The 26,083-nt window shown below is 40.8% G+C and overlaps 1 protein-coding gene across 4 annotated transcripts in view; it reads right to left on the bottom strand.

Moving 5' to 3' along the window:
• Nucleotides 1-26,083, bottom strand: part of DTNA (dystrobrevin alpha) — a 98,887-nt gene that overhangs the window by 32,409 nt on the left and 40,395 nt on the right. For 2 of the 4 annotated variants that reach the window (XM_086609263.1, XM_086609264.1), the window contains exons 6-12: nucleotides 21,914-22,019; nucleotides 19,338-19,504; nucleotides 16,714-16,838; nucleotides 11,427-11,507; nucleotides 9,488-9,577; nucleotides 3,710-3,787; nucleotides 3,000-3,092 (exon numbers count right to left, since the gene is read on the bottom strand). In XM_086609263.1, the coding sequence (XP_086465389.1) occupies nucleotides 3,000-3,092; nucleotides 3,710-3,787; nucleotides 9,488-9,577; nucleotides 11,427-11,507; nucleotides 16,714-16,838; nucleotides 19,338-19,504; nucleotides 21,914-22,019 (740 nt within the window). Of the gene's footprint in view, nucleotides 1-2,999; nucleotides 3,093-3,709; nucleotides 3,809-9,487; nucleotides 9,578-11,426; nucleotides 11,508-16,713; nucleotides 16,839-19,337; nucleotides 19,505-21,913; nucleotides 22,020-26,083 lie in introns of all 4 variants that reach the window. The other 2 variants (XM_086609265.1, XM_086609266.1) reach the window with 2 other exon arrangements.

Genomic DNA, 26,083 nt, shown 5'->3' with positions numbered 1-26,083 from the left:
ATATCTGGCTAAGGGATACTTTTTCTATCCATACAGTTACTATAAATAATGAATTAAGTCTTTCTCTTGTTTCTTAATTTGCCCTGGAGTACTGGATTCTTAAAAAACCTCAAGTAGCTTATTAGCCTGTGAAGAATGGAAAGGAAAACTTGTACTTCTAGTTGCGGTATCAAATAACTGCAGATGAAAAATAAAGATAAGCAGTGAAAATTAATTTAAAAAACCCTAAATATAAATACTAGCTACATTTAAAACAGAAAAAAGGTATACTGGGCTTTACTGGATCAATCATTAGCTACTATAGATTAGCCTGACTCAATATCTAAAACAACTTCCTCATTTTGTTTTGAAATGCTACTAGATAGCTATTAAGATAATTTTATGTATTGTGCTCACAAAGTATTTCTGTAGGTTTTCCTCACAGCTACAATCATTCCTCTTTTCATCTTTGGCTGCCAGTAGCACTTGAAAATACGTGATGGCACGTATGGGTATGTAGCCGTGGTGTTTTGCAGGCAGACACAACTGCCTAAGCTGAGCTGGCTAGCTGCAGCCTCCCCTAAGTCAGAAGCTACCTGATCACGCTTAACTACGTGCTTTACTCAGGTTACCAAATCTTGTTAAGCTGCAGGGTGAAATAACTTGAGGTCAGCATCATTCTAACACAGCTGTGTGGGTTTTGGGCAAACTGCATCCAGCCCCTTCGGGGCACGGGCAGAAGGAGTTCACAGGTCCTGAAGATGCCACCCCAGGCTGTGTGAGATGCAGCAGAGGCCTCTCCTGAAAACTGGCTTCACACAGGAGCTTCAGGATGGCAAGGTTTCGTTTGTTCTTCTTGTCTTTACCAAAATGTAACCATTCACTTTCTCTACTACCAGTCTCATTGCCGCAAAGCAGAAAATGGCAATGCAGCATGGTTTGATGCATGGCTAAGGCTGCTCTCCCTCTCGCTTACATTTCTGTCAAAATCTAATTGGCATCTTACAAAAATAACTGAGATGGTTGTTTCTCGTTGAGGATGCTGGGACTGCAGTGATTTTATGTCAGTAATCAGTTATGTACTACGCTCTGCATCAGTTATTTAAACATTTAAGGCCATTACAGTCACTCTCCATTCATCCCTCAATATTAAATTTGAAGGATATTATGGCACATAATTTCTATGTGCATATCTGGATACAAATGCACTTGGTGAAGTTGGCTTAAAAGCTTGAAGGAACAGGTTGGAATATACTGGATACAATTTAGAGGATGGAGATGGTAAAGACGAGGCTAAGCAATCACTAGGGGATCTAACTGGTGGTCCTCACTGAAGCTAAATGCATCACAGACAAAATGTCACACCCAGCACACCAGCTTAGAGCAAATATTACTCTAAACCATGTCCATTCTTCGCTCGCCTCTTCGACAATTGTATCAAGTAAGTCACTTGTGGTAGGCAGGGCCACATTTCCTTCTCCATATCAAATGAGACTGAGTGGTAGCGTACTCCTGTCCTCAGTCACAGATGGGCAATGACTGGTCTACACACAACAGCTTGTTTTCACAGCCACGACACAAATATTACTCAATAAGCCTGCTTCCTAGAGGTGCTTCTCCAGGAATGAAATTCCCTTTCAAAACATTTATGTTTTGAAGAAATGGTTTCCATTTTCCTCACTGAAAACTAGTTTGCCTTTTCTTTCCCCACGCGCACATTCCAGTGGGCTACAGACTCAGGTCCAGAACAATGAAAGCAGACTGTTTTTTCCACTGGGCATGGCAAATTACCCCCATCTTCAACTTCACACAGAAGCGAATTTTGTAAGACTGCAGAGAACCATTGCATTCACCCTCCCAAATGAAGTTGCTTATTGCCTTCTCTACATTTAAGAGTAAATGGAGGGTTTCTGCTAACTTGGGAAATATTCTGCAATAGCAGTATGGGAAACTGAATGATTTGTTATGAACAAAAGAAACCTCATGAGTACAGAAATACTGTACAGTTTTCTGTTCAGCGCCACATTTTCCAGGGCCATATACTACACTGCTCACCACCTTGATAGTACAGGGCTGCAAAAAATTTGGAGAGGCGAGCCTGAGCCAGCGTTTCCCCTCCACAGAGTGGCCTGTTGTGATGCCACAAGGGCTAGGACAGCAAGTGGGTTTAGTAGACAAAGCTCTGTATGCACTCCAGCAGAAATAATGAACTATATTCAAGACACCCATTTGCAAACTTCTCATACTTGAGTCTGAGTGAAAGATAAGGACAAATTTATATCCAACAATGCAGAGATCAGGCAATTTAAAACAATGCTTGACATATGTAAAAATTGAAGTGAACTCCTTCCTTCACTAGGTTAGCAAGCAAATTTCTACTATTACTATTACAGAATCATAGAATTCTAGAATGGTTTGGGTTGGAAGAGACCTTAAAGATCATCTAGTACCAACGCCCCTGCCATGGGCAGGGACACCTTCCCCTAGATCAGGTTGCTCAAAGCCTCATCCAACCTGGCCTTGAATACTTCCAGAGGTGGGACATCCACAACTTCTCTGGGTAACATGTTCCAGTGCCTTCCATGGATAAATAATTATCATTAGTTACATGCTATTACCATTCCTTACTTTCAAGGTAAGGTGAAGCTACAAATTATGTATCGCCTCAAAAATTAACACCTTGAAAACGTGGACTGGTTAGTCTTTGTTGTATGAAGATTTCTGTACCATCATCAAGTCCTGCACTGACTAAAGCATGGTGTTCTGAATCAATTTGTATAGACATTCTTAACTAAGTGGTTATTTGCAATACCTTGCTACTTAGCATCACTAGAGAGAACAACAGCAATTGCCACAATCCACCAGCTTTGGGAGGACATACCCCGTATTCACACGCATTCCCTTTAGGTTAGCGCTCATAAAGAGCTGCTTCAACTCGCAGCCAGGAGGAAACAGTGAGAGCATTTGGCCGACCAACGTCCCTTTCCTGGGTTCCCCAAAGGTGCCAAACCTGCACTAACCGTGCGGGGTTGCTCTGCAGCATGTTGACATACAACCCGATGAGTACATGTTCATCGGCCAGCCTGTCTGCAACATCGAGGCTGTACTGTAACCTGAAACGGGGTTGGGGGAGAGAGGGTGCGGTCCGGACAGACAGAGGAAAATAAACAGAGAAAGCAGGAGCAAGTGAGACTGTGAAATGGGAATTTAGGAATGAATATTTAAGTGTTCTCAGGAAAAAAAAAAAGCACAGAAATTATTTTGTTATTATGCTAATTTATATGTTAAGTATTTAATGGCTTAAAATAGTAGAATTTCACTCGATTACAGAGCCAGCCTCGGAAATCCATGACATGCCAGATTGGGCCAGGGACTGGAGCTGTACAGTACCATTTATTTCAAAATACAGCAGATGGTGAGGTTGGCACTATTTGGCTTAATATACTACGTATTGCACATATATGTTAAAAATACATATGTTACACACATGATTAACATACTGAAATCACAAGTTGGATGTGCTTGGAAGTGTCTGATCGAGACCTCACGCATCTAGGTGTACATAAAAATATTTTAACATGCCCGATTTAGCTTACTGGGTTAATTGGTTATCCTAATTTTCTCAGGAAAGATGTTTATAGAATACATTAAAAGCAGGAGGAATAGAGGAAGAGGTTTTGGTTTAGCTGTGTTAGTGCAAGCTACGAACATAACTCTCTCTTTAACTTACCCTTTGCCTTTCAAGAAAGCTGGAACAGCCCTAGCCAGCAGTTTGCTCTGCTCTACTTCAGTATTCTTGGAAGGAGAGCTAGTTAATAAGACAGGAAAACTAAGAAGAGGGTAAACAGTGATGTCTGAAATTAATTACAGAACAGAGTTTGGAGAAACTCATTCAAGTGCCCTGGACTAAATAAGAATAGCAATAGAAGCTTTAAAGAAATTTTAGAAAACTTCAGGAAATACAAAGTCAAGAATTAGAGTTTTCCCTCCTGTTCTCCAAAAGCAAACTCTAAAGTCTTCACTACAGAACAGACAAACCAAATGTGCTTCTCTCACAAACGGAAAGCTGAAGGTTCGTGTAGTTTCCAGGTGGAGTCTGAGGTAAACATACTCTGAAACACAGGCTTCAAGTTGGGAAAGCTTCACTGTAACAACTAAATTGCTTTTCTCCACATTTGCCATTAGATAGTGTCAATAATCTACGGAAATGTGCTCATTTATATCCAATGATGGGGGATACATCAATTTAACCCTCAGAAGTACTGTTCTTCTGTTGATTTTTTTTTTTTTTAAATTTCATCAAACTCACTTCTTTTTCCTGACTGAATTATTTAATGGATTGCAGTAACTGCATCTTTCCCTATGCTAAAATACCTACGTTAATAATTTCTTAAGTTAACGCTGGCTAAAAATGGAGATATTTAAATGTTAGTTTTTCTTTCATGCTGCAGCATTTTTGATTCGAAAAACAACAAAGCAAAACAAAAATATATTTTACTTTCTTCTTTTTAAAAATTTTTCACCTTTATTTTTTGGTTTGGCTACTGATGCTGTAAATGTCTTTGATCAAAACACAGGTGTGTGAGAATGCACGCACCTGTGCATCTGTGTGTGTGTGTATAAGCAGATGATGTACAAAAGTGATGCATTATAAATCTGGGCAGATGTGGCTCTGATGGACTGAAGATCAAAATCTTTTAATATTAGGACGAAGAAGGAATTCAGTAAGATGAGGGGCGTGCCATTCCCATTCTTTTGTGAGGTCAAGGTTGGCAGCGGGGTTCTGAAAAGGATGGTACTGATGGGTGTCCTAAGAACCAAAGTCCTATTCATTTATAATAAATCTGGAAGATAGCTGAATAAAATGCAGTACTTGCACAGTAAGAAAAAATGCTTGCTTCACATTCCTGTGCCTGTCAGCATGTTATTTATCTGTGTTGCGCTTCCACAGAAGTAATATCCACGCAGACAAGCATGCTCCATGCCATCTAGAAGGAAAGTATTTTGTCATGTTTTCTTCCCAGTTACAAAAGGAAAATGTATTATTCAAGGGGTACAGGGTGTGCCATTTTAGCCAAAAACGCAGAGTTCAGTTTCTAAGTAAAGACAAATATGTTGCCACAATGGGAGACCAAAGACCCCAGGGCAGATTTTGTGCTTTTCTTTCTAACGGTGCAGTGTGATGCCCCTCTACCAACCGTAAGTTCTCCTCTCCCATGCTCCAGAAGCAACATAGTTAGGATGGAGGGACAGGCAAGAAAATGTTACTCACTGAGCAATTGATATCATGTCTACCAATGTCCATTTCCCTCTTAGTTGACTAAACAAACTTGTATCTTCCAACCTCTTCTTATGAGTTATGTTTTTTAAGCTTTTCTGATGTTTGTGTGTCTCCTCTGGACTCTGTCATGCTGGTTAGCATATTTGTCCCTGTGCTGTTGCCCCGCAGTGAGTGCAAACCTCCAGGAAGATGTCTCCTCCTCCGGGGAATGAATTTTAATGGCTTTCCACATGATGTTCCAGGGTCAGATGCAATCTAACAATCGTATTGCTGACTTCAATTAGTTTGTGGTTCACTGCAACTGCTAGGTCCTCTGTTAAAATATTTCTGTCCACCCAATTACGCTCCATCTTTTATTTGATTATTTGCTTCCTTGCTACAGCACTTTTCACTTATAATTACTGAGTTTCCTCTAACTGATTTCAGATCATTTGGACATCCATTACAACCATTGCAACTGAGCTCATTTTTTAATTTAGAAACTGCTCTCCAAGCACTCCTTCCTATAACTATTTCAACCTTGGTACCATATACAAATTGCATACACTCTCTCTGTTGCTCTCGTTAGGTCATTATAAGAAATAGTGCACAATGTCTGACTTAGGATAGCCTTCAAAAATCCCATCTGATATGCCCTCCTCCTAGAATGACAGCAAACTTTTGAACATGTAATTACTGATTTTCAATGTTGCTCTTACACTAATTTCTCCTAGTCCATATTTCCTTTGGGTACTTCTGTGTCATCTGGGACTATGTCAAAAGTCCTTTCAAGGTCAACCTGCATCATATTTGCTGCTTCTTTTTTACCCACTGGAACAGTTATGCTGAAATAAACTAGTTTGATTTGACATAATTTGTTCTTGACAAATCCATGCTGGTTATTTCTCATTGGTTTATGATCCTCCAGGTGCTTACTAATTCTTTTGTAATTTCAGTACTTTGGATACCAAGGTTAGGCTGTCTCTTGTATAATCCCTTTGATCTTTGTCCCTGTTTCTTCCTTCATTTGGAAGGGCTGACTTTTCTCCTTCTTGTTCTTCTACGTCTTCCTACATCCTCCACATATTCCCCAAAATACACCTAATACTTTAGAGATTGTTTTGGCCATAGTGAGCTTGTCTGGGTCTTACCAACTGGAACATATATTTAAAAGATATATCCCTGTTAAAATGGAACATTTTGTAAAATGCCAAAGGATGTTTTCCCATCCCGATTAAGAGACAAAACTTCCAACTCTGAGCAGATGTCTACAAAGATATAAACCTAAGAATATTATTATACGCTCTTTAGTGTCTACCTGGCTACTAAACAATCAGGCATATAAACCCTTCCTTTAGCAGGTAAAATATTGCCGATGAAATAAGGAGGGTTCTCCTCTTGTTCTGAAAACAACATACAAAGGCAACATGCAGTTCAAGTCTACCACACTCCCTAGAGACAGAAACATGGACAACCAGCAACCAGTATGTTTCGCTCCAAAGTTAGCTGTTGTCCAGAAATTTGGCCTAATCTCTCGCTATGCCCATGTAGAATATCCAATTGTTTTTAGCTTTTATGTGGAGTTCAAAAAAGGCACCAGCTACTCTGACTCAGCATTAAATTAGAGTCAATTTCTCCTTGGCTAAGGGCATTTGATACCATAGTGCATTCTTTCTATCTACCACAGAATTGCCAAGCAATTTCAAGTTCATCAGAATGTGCTGCATCACTCCATTTATTCCAGTGTATTACTCCTTCAGAAGAATTAAATGTATTAGCTGTAAGGGAGGGGCTGAGAAAAATGTATGAAAAAAGTTCTGTTTCATCTTATCCCACCTTAGCCCTATAGTTCAATAGCTTAAAGAAGACATTTATTAAGAAAGAGGAAGAGATTGTATCCATTACTACGGTAGCTATGTACTTTAAGGCAGCACTGACAGACTGCAGCTGGGGAATAAAAGAATCCAAATAAGGAAGAAAACATTAATTCAGGGTATAGAATCATTCCTCTTGACTGAACAGAAGTTTCTATAATGCTCAAATTACCTGTTTTGACATAACATATCCAATTCATTGGGTTTGCAAGGACATTACCTACTCTGCAGCAATATTCCCTTGTTCTGCTGCCCTCTAGGTGATAGGAGATCACAAAACCAAATGTGCGATTAAAACCTGAATATTAGCTATAGCAAAAAACTACAAGACTTGTGGTTTTAATCACATATTAGCTGTCATCGAAGAAAATGATAGTGACTTGGTATTTGGGAAAAGATCAGAGATTTCTTGTTTCTTCTTTTCTAATATAAATGCTTTAAAGTTGTTCTTGAGATGTACAGAGCATATTGTTGAAGTCAATTTGCATGCTGTAGATACTTATAAGAAAGATGTTTATAACTGAAAGCTCTCTTATTGACATGGTGGCTCAAACTAAGCAAAGCCAGCAGAGAAATTTTAAAGGGATTTAGATTCTGAAGTGGCTTGACGAAACTAAGAAGCACCTGAGGGAAAGCCTGAACTCAACCTCTGAGCTTTGGAATAATTGCATATCCACCCCAAATAGGTGCTTCAAATGCAATTAAACTGCAAAGAACATAGAATCCTAGAATGGTTTGGGTTGGAAGGGACCTTAGAGATCATCTAGTTCCAACCCCCCTGCCATGGGCAGGGACACCTTCCACTAGATCAGGTTGCTCAAAGCCTTATCTAATCTGGCCTTGAGCACTTCCAGGGATATAATGTTTATTCTCCTTTCAGCTGTTCCCTACAATTTGTCATTGTATTCACTAGTTATCAAAGATCTTTTCTCTAGTGAGATTATTCTTCTCCTCGGTTCATTCCCCTTTTTTTACCCATGAATCCAGAAATTAAGACAGTACTGTGTTGAACATAAGATATCACATCCACTTCCAGCAGCAGAATGACTCGGTGTGCTGAATTCAGCATTTCCTGCTACAGGGAGAAACTGGTTGTGAACGGTTATGTTCTCACGTGAGCACAGTCAGCTGAAATAAATACCATGGGAATGCCAAAAATGACAGTCTATGCCAATTTTTCTTTGCATAAACATTCTAATTACATAAAAACTTTCTTTAAAGCTACCTGAAATCTCTGGACTAGATTGCAACACAAATTAAAGTAACCAGAAGTTGTCTGCAGTGAAAACACAGCCAGCCGAGCTTTTAGCATAGATTACATTCCGCTAGAAATTTTGCCCTGAGTTTGTACAATTTTTATTATAATATGAATCATGGAGCATTTAATATAAAATCAGCACAATTACAAACAGAGCTGTCAAAGTCTGTTTCTCTGATGTATGAGAGGATGAGCTTCCACTAATGACGCCTGATTTTCCCAGGGTAATAATAATAGTAAAACCTAAAAGAATGAATGAAGATACTGTTATGAGTTTAATACAGATTGAAGAACTTGGCATTTAGCAGCAAGGTATCTTGGTCTTAGTACTTTCTTACTGAATTATAGCTAATGCTCACAGACTAATCGAAAAAGAAAAAAAGAACGGTCATTATATTCCATGGTGAAAAAAAAGGGGGAAACTGTTCTTATCCAACTGTGTATTTCTTTTACAGAATGAAATAGGCTCTTTCTTTAGGTCACTAAGATGACAGGGAATGCTGAAAGGGTGCAGCAACCGGAGGCATCAGTCCAAATCCAACGCTCACTACATAAATGGGAAGTCTGCACTAGCTTCAGTAGGATTTAGATCCACCTTTTCTGTGGCCGTATTGCAAAGCAAATCAAAAGGGTCCGGGGAAGCTTACTGGCAAGTGGTGTTAACTGCAGAACAGTAACCACCAGCAGCGAGAGCTGTGGAAGAGGAAGAGGAGGCTGGCTGTGAGATCTGGAGTCCTTTCCAGACTCTCGTGTGAGCCTCTTTCATTCCTTGGTCAAGAATGCCTCAGGTAAGTCATACACTGACAATGAGACCATAAAGGTGTAGTTTTTTTGGTTTTCAAAACCAATGTTTCCAACTTCCACTAGACACATTAATATTAATCCTACGTGAAAGGGTAAGATGAAAGATTTGTGCTGCGCAGAAGCAAGAGAAGTTGGCAAAGCCCGCAGCCAGCAGGAAGTCTATTCAAAAGACTAATTAGAGCCACAGAAACCCTCTAAGCTCACCAAAGCCTTCCTTAAAGAATATTTTTAGTAGTTTAGCAGAATCACTAATGATTTAGTGCACGAGCTACAGAACTACGGCGATTAGTGGGTTAGTGCTCTCATACTGACCGTGAGTTGTTGTGAAGCTGATTTACATACAGCTTTATAAGAGAATGCTCATCAGCCACAGGACTGGCTGCATTTATACCCCCAAGTAACCTGAATGATTCAAACAACGAAACCTTGTTAATACCCTCAAAAGCATACACAGAGAGCAGTGTGTTTAGAGTGGGTTCATTACAATACATGCAATTTGCAACCATTTAAAAAGGATACTGACTTGACAGTTTGTAGGGTGATTTTTCTTTTGGATAAAGAAGATGCAAATTAAATTTATGAGAGAAAAATAAAAATAATGAGAATAAGCTGTCAAACACTTAAAATCCTGCAAGGTCAATGAAACAAAAGTTACAAAACTTTTAATATACACACAATGTAATTCCTTTACATATCAGGGTACTGTTAACTCTAAAAAAGTCAGAACTGACTGCTATATGGAAACTTTTGCTGTATAAGGAAGTCTGGGTACCTATGGTTGGGGGTTTTATTGTATCCTGCCTTCAGGGGACTCTCCATCAAGGAGTTCTTCCTCTAGGAGAAAAGGAATTCTAATGGCTCAGGAATCATGTATGTTTAGTCCTGATAGTTAAAAACAGTCAGCTGAATTACTAAAGAACATGAAAGTAAAATAATCAGGAATTTTTTATATGTAAAGAAAAACAAGCAGCACAGTAGATAGTGCCGCGATTATTATTGCAGGTCTGCAGCCTAAACAGCAATGCATGCTTTTGTTGAATGAGCACAGGGACTTCTTGCACAGAAGCAACACCTACACTCTTAAAGAGCACTGCTCTTAATGGCCTGTTCTGGAGAGGCCACAAATAGATTATTACCCTCCCTTGCCCTGGCACATAAAATCCCATTATACTTCAACAACAGAAATGAATTTGCATTTGCAGTCTCACTGTCTGTATAGGCAGAACTGGTCTTGGGGGCTGCTTTGGGAATGGCTTTCAAAAAGCATCTCAGTCACACCCAACAGCTACTTCCACTAACACTGAGAGCGTCCAGTGTGTAGCTCCTGGTAACAAAGTTCATAAGTCAAAGTAGTAGTAAACTATTTTTACTCTGACATTGCAGAGTGGTACAGTGCGGGTTCGGTTTTGGTGTTAAAAAATGTAGGCATGCATACCCAGAGATTGCGTTTGGTTATTTGGGAACGCTGAAGCACTGGTATGTACAGCAGGAAACAAGCAATAAAACACACCCAAGGAAGACACATCACTCGTCTTCCCATACACAGCAGGAAGTTATTTTTCTGCCACCTTCTCATCTATGTGCAGTGGTAAGCTTACACGGATTGGGTGAAACAGATAGCAAATGCTACACACATTTTGGCTGTACTCAGCTGTGCAAGCACCTTTTCTTTGGGATCAATGTTTCTGACCACTCTTCTCTGGTTTGTTTGCTGAAGGGTCACCATATGCCAAGACTACTCCTTCTGTTTTGTAGCCTTTAATGAAAATCTGAACGGTTTGACAGGAGTAAGGATGTCTTGCTATATCTTGCAAGTATGAACACATTTTCTCTTGTTCCCATCGTATTTTGCAGTACGATGCAGGCATTCCTAGTAGGCAGTGGCACATCCCAGTTTCTATTTACACAGTGCTGCTACAAAATGGCTTCACACCAACAGCCCATTTTCAGCCCCTATGGGAGGGTGCCAAGGTTGCATCGGAGCACGGTTAGTGGGACATAATGGTTCAGATGAGAACCGAAGTTCTGTGCTCTGTCTTGAGGAGTTTGGGGTGTCCTAATGCCAGCTCTCCATCTAGATAACTTGGTATCAGTCCAAATTAACCAAGGCACGCACTTTCTGCTCACGTCTGTTAATTTTATTTTGATTTTGTTCATGTGTTTTGTTTTTTTTTCCTGGGCAGGGAATTGAAAATTGAAACCTCCATCACCCTCATATAGTGGTTTGCCTTAAATTAGAGTAAGAACTCACCTTCTGTTTGCAAAAGGACTTCCTGAGGGAACAGAGTGGGAGAAGAGTGTGTCGTTCATGCTGGTTACAGGTCGGGGGGGCCTAGAGGAAGGCAAAATACCCATTTGTATTAATTTTGCACAAAAGAAAACTTATCAGAAACAGTATTTACAGATAATTAAATAAGCTTCTTGTTTAAAGTAACATTACTACTGGAATCTTTTGCTTTAAGTAGCAACAGTTCTAAATAAAAGATGCTGTGTTTTTAAGCAGAAGTTTTAAGCAACTTGCTTGACTTTTAATCTGCTTTGGCAAAATAACCACTATGCCATTTTTCCTTTCCAGAGCCTGTAACTCATGGTGCAGTCACTGCTTTCAAACAGCTAGGCTGAGCGCTGGTAGCAGGTTCCCTGTGGCAGCATGGAGGTCTGCAGGGGGTAACCACAAATAAATTACAAATCTTTTCATGAGGTTAACCCTGGCGCTAAGCTCCATCCTACCATGTCCACACAGCGACCACAGTGCACCCATAGTCCTCAGTATCCCATAAAATACATGTAGAACCAAACTAGTTTAACTGCAAAGCTTTTCAACTGGTATATCAAACCCCCAAATCAAAATTTAAAATAGGTATCTAGTTTAAGAGGACCCATAATAATGATAGTTTTATTATTACATTCTTTATTTCCTGCTCTTATTAAAAATAAAATGAGAAGGAATATTTCCTCTGCTTTCTTTTATTGTCTACTCTTAAAAAAAACTTTGTGCATAATTTTTTCTTCTGTATCCATTAAGGAGAAATTTCCCCTTCTTAATGGACTTCTTATGCAACAATGGGCAAAAGATATAGACACTCTGGAAAATCTAAAAAACATGTTATTAAAATCACAAAGTTTTCAATCAGGTATGAGCAGAACCTGAAGTCATATATAATTCAGACTTCAAATTGCCTAAATTTCAAGTTGCTTAATATCCCCTTTAAGCTCCATGAAAGATCTGTCTCTCTGAATTCTGCAAATGTGCAAATCAAAATGTAGAAGCCATCTGCAAAATATTCACTGGGCTCCAATTGTGTAAGACAACTGGTCATCCAAACCATTTGTAAGAAATGAAGAAAGCCAGTTCTGCACAGAAGTGAACTATTACTAGCTCTTTTCTTTCTTATTTTGTACCTGTTAGAAAACAAGCATAAAGGTGGTCTTTGACAAGTCCAAATGGATTTCTCGGCATGAAATGCCACACTGATTTTCAGAAGTTTAAAATTGGGACTAGAAAGATGTAGGATTTGGCATGTTATTTATTTATATGAAAATACAGTTCTAACCTAACCCTGCATCTGCAGACCCACATGAAAAACTCCAGTTCTGGTCAGTCATGAATTTGAGAAGCAGCACTTTGTGCTCTATATACTTATGGAGAAGTGTTTAATATTATCTTTCATGGACTCCTTCATCAGAGCTAGGAAGAGCTTGGATGAGGCCATGATCAGAGCCAATCCACTGGAAAGGTCATTGTGGTATGAGTCTTGAAAGACAGAGATTTGAAAATAAACTTTGAGAGAATACTTAGAAACTAATTTTATTTAATGGGTAAGCAACTGGTATTTTGCTGCTTGGGAACTGTAAGCTGGTAATTGATGTAGGAGAAATAGTTCACACCAACTACCTGCACCTACTGTGTTTTTCCTTTTCTCAATGCACATTGGTCAGTGAACACATTCAAAAACTAACCCGGCACAAGTCAGGGTTTCTGAAAGATGGGTCTAACCCTGGGCCGTGGAGTCCCAAACAGCAGAGAAGGGAGGAGAAGCTGGACTCCAGCGCTGTCCCAGGGAAGGAGGCAGGAGGAGTGCGCCCTTGGCAGAGCTTGGGCTTTGCTTTGCACCCAATCCACCTCTTCTTACTGAGTAGGAAATGGGAATCTGGCATCCATGGACTTCAGATCACCACTTACACACATCAGGTTCACGTCTTCTCTAAGCTTTATCTCAACATAAGGGTGGAAGGGAAAGTTTCTAACCCCTAGAAGAGCTCTTCCCTTTCACTGTCTCTATATTCAAAGACAATTATTTATTTGCTTCTGGACTCTGATAAAAATTTAAGGATTGGTAATAATGAGATTATCACATTTTTTCCAAGCTTCTTCGTCCAAGAAGTGTACTAAAGAAGAAAATTACTCACCAAGTATCTCTTTTGCAGCCAAAATGAAATGGAAAAGAGATCATTAATTAAATTATCAGTTTAATATGTATGTCATTCTAAGTAGTGCATTGGACATACTCCATTCTTACAACCCTGATTCTACAATAAGCTGAGAGCCTCATAAAAGGTCATTGATCTGTTTACGTATGCAGAGTTACTCTTGTGTACAAATGTCTACAAACTCCAAGGCTTTGCTAAGGTTTTGTGATTAGCATTACTTTGTCAATTCTTATATGAAGAAAACTATATTACACTAATCTGAGCTTTCCCAAGGTAAGTTTCTTAAAGGCTGATGCCCACTGTCACATTCCTCAGGTTCAGCTTGAATATCAAACAGATGTGCAAACATACATAGACAGTTGTGTGATGCGATAAGACAAGAACAGCAGACTTTATGGTAAAGCAAAGGAAAGCTCAGCTATTGACTATAAATGTATATCTTTCTGAGGTTAATTCTAAACTTCTGGAAGTGAGCGATTAAGTTCTCTGATAAAACTGAGCTGATGATAGTCAACTTTCCTCAAGGAGGCAGAGGAGGAAATACTCTTGAAATACGCTACGTAATAAATGCATGTTATGGCACAACATACTCACAGTAACAAACCAGATTAAATAAGAGGAATTTTCCAAAGTGCTCCACGCTGGTCTAACCTCTTGACACTAATGTCAAAAATAATGCTCCCACAGGCTTAGATGGAAATGAAGTCAGTCCAGCGCAGAATGCATTTGAAAAATCCCTCCATGATGCACTGACCATGACATTTGTCATCTCTGCAGTCTGGTGGTTTTTTTTGTTGTTGCCAATCTTATGCATATAAAGGAAAAATGACCGCTCCACTGGTGGGGGGACTTCCTCCATCAAGTTAATGACACCTTGGTAACTACTTCTCTAGATGAGCCTTAGATGCATTTTTGGCTTAATTGAAAATTTCGAGTGGCACCAGTAAAACAAAAAACCCATGCAGTCTTTTTGTCTGGTACCACTCAAAGGTGGAATAATGATGAAAAGGAAAGGCTATACAGTAATGCAGAGAGTGCTTGTCCCCATTTAAGCTGGAAGCTAAGAAAAGGATACTGTTTTGTTGCCAAAGTTCTTCCATTTAATGCACATATAAAACACTTTTTGCCTGGATTCCTTCCCAGAGCTGTTTCTCTCAACTTCCATTATGTTTAAAAATAAAAATCACATCAGCGAGAAGATATTCTCAATGAGGTACTGTAGCGTATCTCTCCCCTCAGCTAATTTATGTGAATTATGCTGTAGATCATGCTACCTCCACAACTTACAGGCTCTTCACTCATGTATTATTATAGCCAATGTACATTGCCAAGTTATATTGCCTTCCATCTATGAATAAAGAGAAACTCTATCATAAAACAAAATAGCTAGTTCTCACACCCAATCAGTCTAAATTATGTCTGTATAGTTAGGAAGAAGGGTAGGTGTTAATTTCACAGCAAAGATTTGGAACAGATCCTGCTCAATTATTGTACCTTCCCCTTGCCTTGCCTAAATGCATTTCATCCATTCCCAGTAGACCAGTTTTCACTACCCGTTATCTTCTGACATACCCCTAGGCCTTTGAGGGCCTCCAGCCAATATGGAACAGAAACTTCTCTTTCAATTTCATGCTCTCTCTCTTTTAATTTCTCTTAAGGATGGCCACAATCTGCCCAGTGAAACTATCCTTGATTCGCCAGCAGAGCCAGGCTTTTATACCATGCACAGCTGGGTATCAACTGGGGTAGTTCAGCAGAACCATCTCCGGAAGATTTCTTCCAAGGAACAACATCTTCCCACTACAACTCCATAAAGAGTTGCAGGGGTTTTAACTGACAGTCGAGTGTAAGAGGGATTTGGCGCTATGTATCTGTCAGAGGCACCTCATGTCTGAAGCGCAGAGCACTCTTTCATGCCTTGGCATGAAGTTTCGCCGTAACCACAGGAGGAGGACCATCAGCACAATTTATTCTTAAAACGTCAGATAGGTTAGATGAACTTTCCAGGTGCCACACAGCCCACACTGGCCAGCATAAACTTGCCCTTAAAGATGCTACATACAAACATTCAGTACGGACAAAAGTAAATATGTATAATAATTACAGAATGGAATAGTTCCAGCAGCCAGTAACACAGATATGGAGCATGCAAATACTGGGAAGTAACGGGAAGGCGGTTAAGAAAGAGATTTTCTTCAGACATATATCAGAACAAGAGAAATACTTTAAAGACAGTATCTTTGGAATGATTTTTCCATGATAATTTCTTTGTAACTTTCTTCCAACCAGTGTCCTGATTTTTTCTGGAAAATGTAACAACTTTTTTTTTTTTTTTACAGACTGTGGAAGCAAAGGTAAAACAAACTGATAAATGAGAAAATCTGAGCAACTGCCACTATGGACAGTGGACATGCATTAGACGAAAAAATCCAAACTGATGATTTCCCCACCCTGCACAAGTACATTTTCTCCTTGCTTTGAGTTTCTTGATTCCTGCAGAAAAAAAGTAGTGACAAAAGCTACTATATCAAAAAATAATTTTGCTCTCCCAAGATATGAAAATCTAAAGAAAATAGACCCTTTTCAAGTGATTTGGCAACTAAAGACACAACTCTTATGCAGAATCACGTAGCTAGTCTTCAGGGCTGTGTGAAGCCACAGCTCCACTAAAGTCAGTGAGAACTCTGACACTGACAACAAAATTGGTAGGACTTCACTTTTCTTTGGTGCCTCATGTCAAGACATACTTGTGATACACTGAAGCTGAGAGTCTCTGGATGACAAAACTAATGTTCTCAGCATGAATACATCCCAAAGTGCTGAAACTCTGTAAAATTGCATGGCTATCTCTTGGGGAGAATGAGGACGTAACAACATTGTGGCCCTGTATTTGGTTATGTGTACATATCCCACTGACTTTTCAAGTAAAGTCACACCAGGCGAACATTTTAATACTCAATACTCCAATCAGTGAATTTGCACTTGTGATGCATTGAGCTTGATACGCCACAGCTGCCTCTTGTTTTGTTCAGAGATGTAGTATCTACACTTGGTGTAAGCAACTCCTACAACAAAGCTTACTTTTTCTACAGCACACAGATACTTACACAATATGAGCCAGGTTTAGAGGTTTTTCAGGCTGGTCAGGGAACATTGGGTGCAAAGGTTCACGGCTGGAAGCACAGCTTAAAGACTTGCTAAGTGCATTAGTTAGCTTCTTAGCAGGTGATTTCTGGGAGGAACAAGGAAGGAAGAGGTAATCTGGACAAGTAAGGTGCACACTGTTTCTGCTATAGGAAGCACAAAACAACAGGAAGCTCTACGGCTTATGTGTACGCACACTGACATCCCCCTCGCCCCCCTCCCACCCCGAGAGTCTGGTAAGGCAAAGACTGCTCAGTTTGGAGGAAAGATTACTCTTACCTTCAGGGGCCTTTGGAGTAGGCTCGGGGGGGTATATCTATACGGACAGATGCAGATGCCAGGGTATATCTATATGGACAGATGCAGTTGCCACGGCTTCATTGCAATGCTGCTCTCAGGTAGTATTGAATGAAGCACAGCACAAAGTTAGCGTCGCCTGGGCTGCAGCTGGCTCGCACCTCACCAGCTCGGAGTGCAAGTGGAACAAATCTGCGTGTGCCTGTCCATATAGATACAACGTATGGGACACCGTTTCCTTCCTAAGTTGTGGGCCAGGCACAAGGCTCCTATATTCTTTCTCCTCGCTAGTACTTCCATCCTCAGCTCCAGCACCCTGTACAGTTTAGCTGCTTTTAGAAAACTCCTCTTCCACCTCCTGTGGCCACTGAAGCCCTTGCCACATTGGGGAATGGGAAATTTCAGACACGCATGGCAGGAATTGCCCCACCATGGCAACAGCACGCCAGAAGAGACTGATGTACTGTCACTGTCACCAAAGATGGGGAGGCTCTGCACAAGAAGCACGCTTTTCACTCTGAAATCCCATCAGTGAATCTAAAAAAAAGATCAATATTTTCTGCTTTCTACTTTTCTTTGGACACTCTTTGCAGTTGAACGCTTTTCTAAAGAAGTGCTCAGAGATCTAAGGTATCTTTTAGGCTCTGTGAGAGATTCTCAGGGAATCCAACCCATCTCTCTGTGATTCAGCTTCTCTGCCAGTAAAACAGGGGTAGTGATCCTTACACTGTCTGCTCCCCCTGAAACACAGCTCTACATGCTGAAATCCAAAAATCTTTCTGGAACTTCACGAGAGCGATATTGTAGTTGTGCACCATCCTGCATTGACTTACAGCTGCAACCAAGATAATAATGAAATATTTCTACTACAGAAAGTCAATCTAAATATGTAAAATTCAGGCTTTTTCTCTTTCGTTATAAATGCAATTTCACTCTGAATTGAGAACAGTTGAGTTCCACTGCACTCATGAACACCTTTAATCTGCACGTGGAGCTCGATACGGATGCGTTATGGAGAACGCTAACCAGGTTTGAACAACAATGCTAACGAAGGCTACAGAAAGGCAATTTCAAACTCGAAGCAAAACATTTGTTTCTGACAAGGAAACATTTGAAACCACTAAGCATGTAGTCACGTTTTGCCTTCTGCTGAGGAGAAATCCTGAGTTTTCCAGTTACTTCCTACCTATAATTACAGCTCCTCAGCTACAGCAAAAAAAGATTTTATAGCACAAATTGCTATTAGGAATGGAGTCAGAGCTATGTAGTGGGCACTCTCCTATTCAGAGACTAAACTCAAGCCATTCGTGTCTGTGCAACAAGCAGCAATTAGGACCCACAAAAACAATTACAGACCCAGATCTGCCGGGAGGCAGCACAGGGCTGTGTGACTGGCATACAGAGCAAACCACGTCAAATTTAACCCTTGCCTGCTCCATCAACAGAAAATAGACATTTACAAAGTGGTAAGTTTCAGAACTTTCTTAAAAAATACACACAAAGTGCTGTTCAAACATGCGCCACTGCTATATGCATAATTTTACTTTTTTTATACTATATATGATTTTGTAATATTTGAGATTAGTTAGGACTTTTCTGCTGGTCTCTGGATTTGAACCCTGCAGGATGGGGATGCTCCGTGACCCAGGGCTTCTGTTGGGGTTTTGCTCCAAGAGCTTAGCCCCCAGGTCTCATGCCCTTTAGAGAAGGTTCATGTACCTGTTGATACTTCTCTTCCAGCTTAGAAAAAGCATGGAATTATTTTGTTTAACAAGAAAAAGATCAAAGTGTGTTTTTCTCTACAGAAAACACTACGGTGAATCTAAGCCTGTGACCACGCTCAAACATACAGTGCCAGGACCATCCCAAACACTACGCATATGCTGCAGCCACTCAACTGAAAATATTGATGACTGAGAGTTAAGTATTCATCATTTCATTTACACGTAGCCAAACAGAGCAAGCCAATGACGATTTTACCCTGAGTCCTGAGGGAACCGGAGGAGCTGCTGTGAGCCCGGTGCCCTGCTGCCAGCCCCTCCTGCACTGCCCTCCCCACCGCACGCACCGTCACAGGTGCCCAGATCCTCACCCAGAAAAGACCATTCCCACCTCCGTGCTCTCCCGACGGCTCCCAAGGCTGGAGCCTTCCTGACAGGGTCACCAATCCGAACCAGCAGCCCGGCTCCAGGCCTTCCCGTGCCAGATGGCTGCCCAGAGCTGTGGCTGGGGGCTTCTCTGCCGGCTGGAGGGCAAAGCGGTCTGCAGTGAGTCGCGAGCCTTCCCTTACCCATGACGTGTACTCTTTCATTTGGTGCTGGTTGCTGTGGGAACCGCTGGCATGGCCCCTCCAGAAGCAGTCCTGACAGAGCTGGTAATTGTGACACTGCTGGCAGCGGTAGCGAAACCCCATCATGCTCTCGCTGTGGCAGTAGGAACACTCAACGGGGTGGAAGACTGCGCAGGAGAGAGAAACGCTGAGCTGTAAACCAAAGCAGAGAAACCCCCAGCAAAAGTTTACAGACAAAGCCCCAAACTGAAAGGTGAACCCCTTCTGTGTTTCTAGCGATCTGCAGTGTCAGATGCTGCCTGTAGCTTTGACCCATGAAAACTCAAGTAGCCACCCAGCAACCTGTGCCGAGCCACGGGCAATGCTTCCTACACTGGGTACCAAACCCTTCATCGCTTCTGAGCTGATGCCTGCACTTCCTGGTCGCAGCAGCGAAAAATGTGTTCAGTGCCTAACAGAATACATGATAGAGGAAATTCCTGCGTGAGAAAATCCACTGCACCCTTCAGCTGCATTGCTGGGGGAAGCTGAACGTTTTGCTGTGCTCTGAGGAGCTAAAGGATGTGCCTCGGAGGAAAAGTCAAACTCAGCTGTCTGATTACTGGAAGCACAAAAATGTACTTAGGCATGTCGTTGTCTCTTAATTACTGCTGTCTCATCTGTACAACTGGCGTCATTTAGGTATCTATATATGGAGTCGAACACTTAGCTCTGGATGCCCAGATTTGGAAAGCTGGCCACTGAAGAGACCTGTGTGGTCCTGTTCTCTGTTCCACCCAGAAGCAGATAGTAATGAGGATGTAAGCCACTGAGCACGTTAAGGCACCAATCACGACATTCTGAAGCCCCTTCCTGGCAATACTGCTATTTCTGTTCCTCTCTCCTCGCTACAGCATGTACCCAGTTTACCACAGGGTACTGAACATCTCCTTGTTCCCTGACACCTTCTGCTCTTCTATCAGAAGGTTCAGTCTAGGAGGATTTGGATCAGTGCTGAGTGTGTCAAGGTTTTAATTCCTTGCCAGAATTTCACAGCACGAAAGGTTAGTGCTCTAGGCTGGGAAACAGTGTGAAGCTGGTGAAGGACAGGGATGGATGACAACAGCTTGGAGAAGGTGGGGTAGATAGGTGGCTCTGTAGCCAAGAAGGACTTGAGAACATCACCTTATCCTCCTTGGTGCCTTTCAGTGGAAGAGGGATTGACTTAGTACAGGACCACATACAACTTCCTCCTTCTCCTCTTATCACCAAAAAATGGCTGCACCCCTGGCCCTCCCCGCCTTTCTCCAGCCATGTTTTCTTGTTGGAAATATGGTATAAATGTTTTTATTCCTCAACAGGACGAGTATACATGATCTTTTCTTCCTCCTGCCCCTCCCCTACCCCCCTATTTCTTTTTTCCTGCAGCATCCCAAAGCTTCAGTTACGCTGGAGGTAAACCTTCAAGGGAGCAACATATATTCAACAAGCCCCTTACACAACAAGCTCTGAGGCAAAATACTGGGCTGGAAAACTGTTTTAAAAAAATCTATTTCTCTTGCTAAATTAATGTTTTAACATTTTTGTATGCCACACTGGGAACAAGTATACCCAGCTAAACAAGACAGTAAAAACGCATTTCTTGTCTTTTTTTTCCTATTTAATATAGGCAGTGCTGGTCCATGTGGACAGCAGAAGCAGGCTGCTTTGGAGCTGGGGAACTCCTCCAGAACTACATGAGGAACTGTACAGAGTTTGTAGGCTACAATTTCGTGATGCACACAGTGAGATGAGATGCACAGGCTTTCTAGCTCTGCCCCTACACTTTCAGTGTGGCAGCACCTTCTGCAGAAAAATATGAAGGCTTTGGCTGGAGGACTACACGTGAGTCCACGAACTTTTTCCCAGATACTCAAGAAGTTGTAAGGCTGAGGAAGATGTTACTGTCCAGGGCGATGCAACATGCAGTGTGCAATAATTAAATGAGTTATCTTCATGGTCCCTTCCTGCCTAAATATCTGTGATCTACACATTTTGGGGAAAGACAACCCTTGAGGAGAAAGAGTCACCTCACAGTTAAATCCTTAAGCAAAGGATAAGGACAAATCTGGAACTTCCTTGCACCTTTTCAGAGTATATTGTCTGGTAGTGTAGGCTTAGGAGGAGATCCTTCATAAGGACCTTTGGCTGGTATTTTGCACTGCACTGGACATCTCTTGCCAAGACTTATGCATGAACGGAAACTGCCAAGCTGTTCCTTCTCTGCTGCCAGATGTCATAGCTAATAAAAGTTCTGGCCTTGACAGTTTACCAAATGTAAGTGTGTGACTGGATCAAGTTCTATTGCTCTTTGCTTATCTAGAGCACAGGAGGAGAGGACATGATCACAATAATTTTCTGAGCATAGCAAAAATTAAGCCACATTCCTGGCTGGAGGACCAACAAGATTCTTGAAATATTTTACCAGTGACTGTAAAAATAACACATAGAGTCAACAAACCCAGTACAGTAGCTCCTACAAAACCATCTACAGAGTGAGAAAATCATCACACAAAAGTTTACTCTTTTGACTATTTTTGGCAGCAGCTCTTACTTACCATTTTCAACATTTGCTAGTCGATGCAGAAGTGGTAACCACACTAGACACTGTGGCGGGGGATCAGACATGAGAGTGTCCAAGAAAGTGTTTAATGTGACTTTTTTCTGCTCAAACAAGCAAACAAACATGCACAAAGAATCAGTAATTAGACGTATCAAAATGATTTTATCTTGTCCTTACAGAAACACTTGGGAACAAGTTTCAGACATCATTTGCTTGTAGCCCTGGATTACTAAAAAGAACAAGTGATACCAGCAAAGCTTCTCCAGGCTATTTTCAGTAGTTACAACGTATACTACTGATGACTAGCAGCCTTTTCACAAGGCTGGGTTGGAGGCACCTAGCTCCCACTCACTTTAAAACTCTGAAGAAAGTCATTGCCCGAAGATGCTTTGTGAATAAGGTTGGCATTCAACTCTCCGTGTTTTCATGCGTTTTGATTACCCCATAATGAGCACAACTGCATGTGGGGTATCACTATGTATTATCAATTTTCACAGGTAAAGTCACTGCAGAGAATGACTGATGGTATTCCAGCAAATGAAATGAAAGGCAATAATGACAAGGGAGTATAATTTCAAAACAAATACAGAGTAAGGACAGACCATCACAGGCAATTGTGTTACTGTAATTTAAGAAACTATGCTTGTCTGTTGAGTGATGGCAAATAGTTATGGGTGAGCTCTGATTGTGGGATGTTGTGCTTGTTCGCATACGCTCAGGGACTGCAACTGTTCTTAAACTTTCCACACCTGTAAACACTTGAAGATCTATGTCCCTCTATCTTTCAAAGAGATTTAAACTCCCTGTTGATTTGAAAAATGTAATGGAGGGCCTTAAATTTCTCAGGGGTCTGGAAAAAGTCATCATAAATCTTAGTTCATTTGGTTTTCAGACCTACAGGTGGTATTTCAGCCTGAGCTACCTCCACCACAAATACTTGCTCTTTCCTAGGTAGTATACTGGCCACACAGTATGTACTAAAGTTCACAGCTACTGGGTTGTCAAGGACAGTGAGTCCTTAAGAGATTAGCAAGTGAGCCTTCCTTTAAAATAAAATTAAGATGCAAAAATATTGAGCCCTGTTGAGAATGTGTGCAGATGTAATTTATAGACATACATATTTAAGCAGCATCCCCATATCCAAAGGGATTGCTACATTTTCATATCTGATTGCATAAGCTACTGCTTTAACTTGCTAAAGAACTGTGGTTACCCCATGAGGAAGCAAAACAGCAGCTATGCAGTGACATGTATCATCTCCGTGTGTTGTGGAGTGCTTTTAAGAGCTGGGATTTCCAGATGGAGTGTCTGTGCTGCATTTATATACAAGTGCCACCAGACATAAAGAAAATCATTATTTCTCTTATACAACTGAGTGATCAACAGAAAACATCTCACTCTGTTACAGTCTCAGGGCTGAAATATTGCAAGATATTGGGAAATATATAAAGGTATTTGTCCCTAGAAGAAGAGAAAATACTTCAGACTAGTTGTGAAAAGGGTCTTGATTCTTTAATGAACAGAAATAGCCAGAATATGAGCTTTAAGTCTCATTGAAATACTACCTTTTCCCATGATACCTGCAGTATGACAGTCAAAACAAATGGCTACCAATTGCTTGTCGTATGAATGATCTTCCCACCCATAGAAAGGGGATAACCACTTCCCAGATAAGGCTTCCTACACTGTAAGCATCATGTCACAGAAAGGGATCTTTCTTTTGGAGATCTGCTGTGGATGTTTGGCAAGGCTTTGCTGACCACCAGCAAACGTCTGTGCTGTCTGCAGCAGTGCTGAGAACAGGAGGAGAAAAGGCAAAACTAAGTCTAGGAAAAGAAGAGTCCTCCAGTGCACCATACTGCAGAGCTGTGTAGCCTTAAGTCTTCCCTCTGCTCTTGAAGGCAGATAAGCTGACAGCAAACACACAACCAGTCTAAACAAGCAAATAGATGGGGAGACAACAACAGCTCTTCCACAATGGAATAGGCTTTTGAATGCAGCTATAATTTAGAAGCTGATTTCCAACAAATAAAGCAACTTTGCTTCACTGACAGCTTTATGGCCAAACTCCTCTGGTGGTCACTGATTTTACGGATTAGGGAGAGCAGTGTCCCTTAAAAGAACAGCAGAAGAGCAAATTCCATACATTTTAAAAGGCATATTTTCCTCTCACAGTTTTTTTTTTCAGCTGCTGGGAAAGTTGAAACTGAAAGCTGTTTTCTAAATATACTCCACATGCAGATGGAGTCTAGGTTTGTGGAATAACACTTAGCCAAGCGCTAAGAAAATGAAGTTAGTGTCTATCTTTTTAGTATGGGACAAAAAAATAGAAACAAAAAGTGGTTTTTAGAATAATAACAACACTTTTTAATACAAATACAGTATAACATCACATTAATCCTATCTGTAGAGGAAAGTGGTGGCGATAAGACTCCTTTTTGAGCCACAGATTTGTATTCTGAAACATTATGTCAGTTGCTCTGGCATTTCTGTTCCATAAATTTGCTGATGAGGAAACACTGTTGTTTCTATTCTAAATAGCCATTCAATCTCGCAGTGGTTCACAGACAGAGGAAAATACATGGTTTGATCAAATAAACTGGTACAATGGGGAATGAGGGTGGTAAGACTTTGGACTAAATTGCCCAGAGAAGTTGTGGATGCCCCCTCCCTGAAGGTGTTCAAGGCCAAGTTAGACAGAGCCTTGAGTAGCCTGATCTAGCTGAGAGGCGTCCCTGCCCATGACAGGGAGGTTGGATTAGATGATCTCTAAGGTCCCTTCCAGCCTATGCCATTCTATGATTCTATGATTCTATGATTTCTGCAATAGCAAAAATACTTTCAGATGCAAACTGAAGTAGATTTGACACTGTGAGAAGAAGAATATTCCCAGAATTTTTTATTTCCCTGAAACTGAGGAATTTATGTATCAAGGGGCTGAAAGGCTTCTGCTGAGCAAAAATGATCCACACTGAGAACAAGAGAGACTGCCAAAATTATTCCAAGGTATCAACTGTTGATAACGCTAAGTGCAATATGAGAGAGTGAAAGAATGACCTACAGTCATTGGGTAGGACTGTGGGTATCATTTATCATAGTGTCATTGGGGTATGTTGTTTCAGCTCTCATTACAAAACTCTGGTTCATCCCTAGTGAAGATGTAACGAGAATTGCATGAAGTGAATTTAAGTGAAATATTAGACTAGATTTAGCGGAGCACTTGGCTGCCTACAGATGCAAAACAGCAGCTTTGTAAATCGCTGTGTACCTACATCAGTCAGAGACCTAACTCTCGTTAGCTTTAAAGGAGATTGTAAACTAAACCACCTAATGCCTGTTTGCAGACTTTGTTTCTTAAGGTACTTTAGTACATCTGGGCCACTCATTTGGATGTGATGCCAATGAAAGTGCCATTTTTGGTGGCTGCTTAGATAGAAAATGAGGCCTGAATGACATTTTTTCAAGAAAATAAACGTCTTTTTTGATCTTTAATAATATCATGTCCAACATGCAAAGCTTCAATGTCCTGTTGCTGTGTAAGAGCATTCTTTTGACACAAATATGCAAGTTCTTCAGCATAAGATGAAGTGCTGTCTTAAGTCTCTTTTGGTGAAATGAGACTAGTTTCACATATGCAAACATTACCATTTAAAATTATTTGGGAGATGCTTCGATAAATGAATTTCAATAATGCGTTTTGGTTGACTGGAGTGCCTATTGATTAGTGACGAAACTGAGGGAAAATAAAAAATGCCTCTATATTGCATGAAAATGACACTATTCCTGCTCCATTCAACTTATTTGTCCAACAGTATTCAGCTAGTGAACAGAAGGATAAAGAGACGGAAAATACCACTTAATTTCTAACATTTTCCTAGTTTCAGCAACTTCCCTTACTTCATTTTTATGGAATTATACAGTGTGATGTGTGGCCAGAGCCAGAGGAATTGTCTCTTTCTCCACTGCAGAAGTGGACAACCAGCCCCAGTTACGGAATCTTTTGAAGTGCTAGGTATTAGCTGCAGCCAACTTACTGTACTCAGTACATCTATGGAGTCTGGTACGTTTTGGAAAAATCTCATCTTTTCTTCAGGATAAATTAACTGCTTTCCTGACCCTATCTCACTGATATTATCTCTAAGAGACTAGGGATTTTCTAATACCT

Source organism: Tauraco erythrolophus, chromosome 3, assembly GCF_009769465.1.
Source record: "Tauraco erythrolophus isolate bTauEry1 chromosome 3, bTauEry1.pri, whole genome shotgun sequence".
Classification (NCBI taxonomy): domain Eukaryota; kingdom Metazoa; phylum Chordata; class Aves; order Musophagiformes; family Musophagidae; genus Tauraco; species Tauraco erythrolophus.
This window is presented reverse-complemented; position numbering and strand designations above follow the sequence as displayed.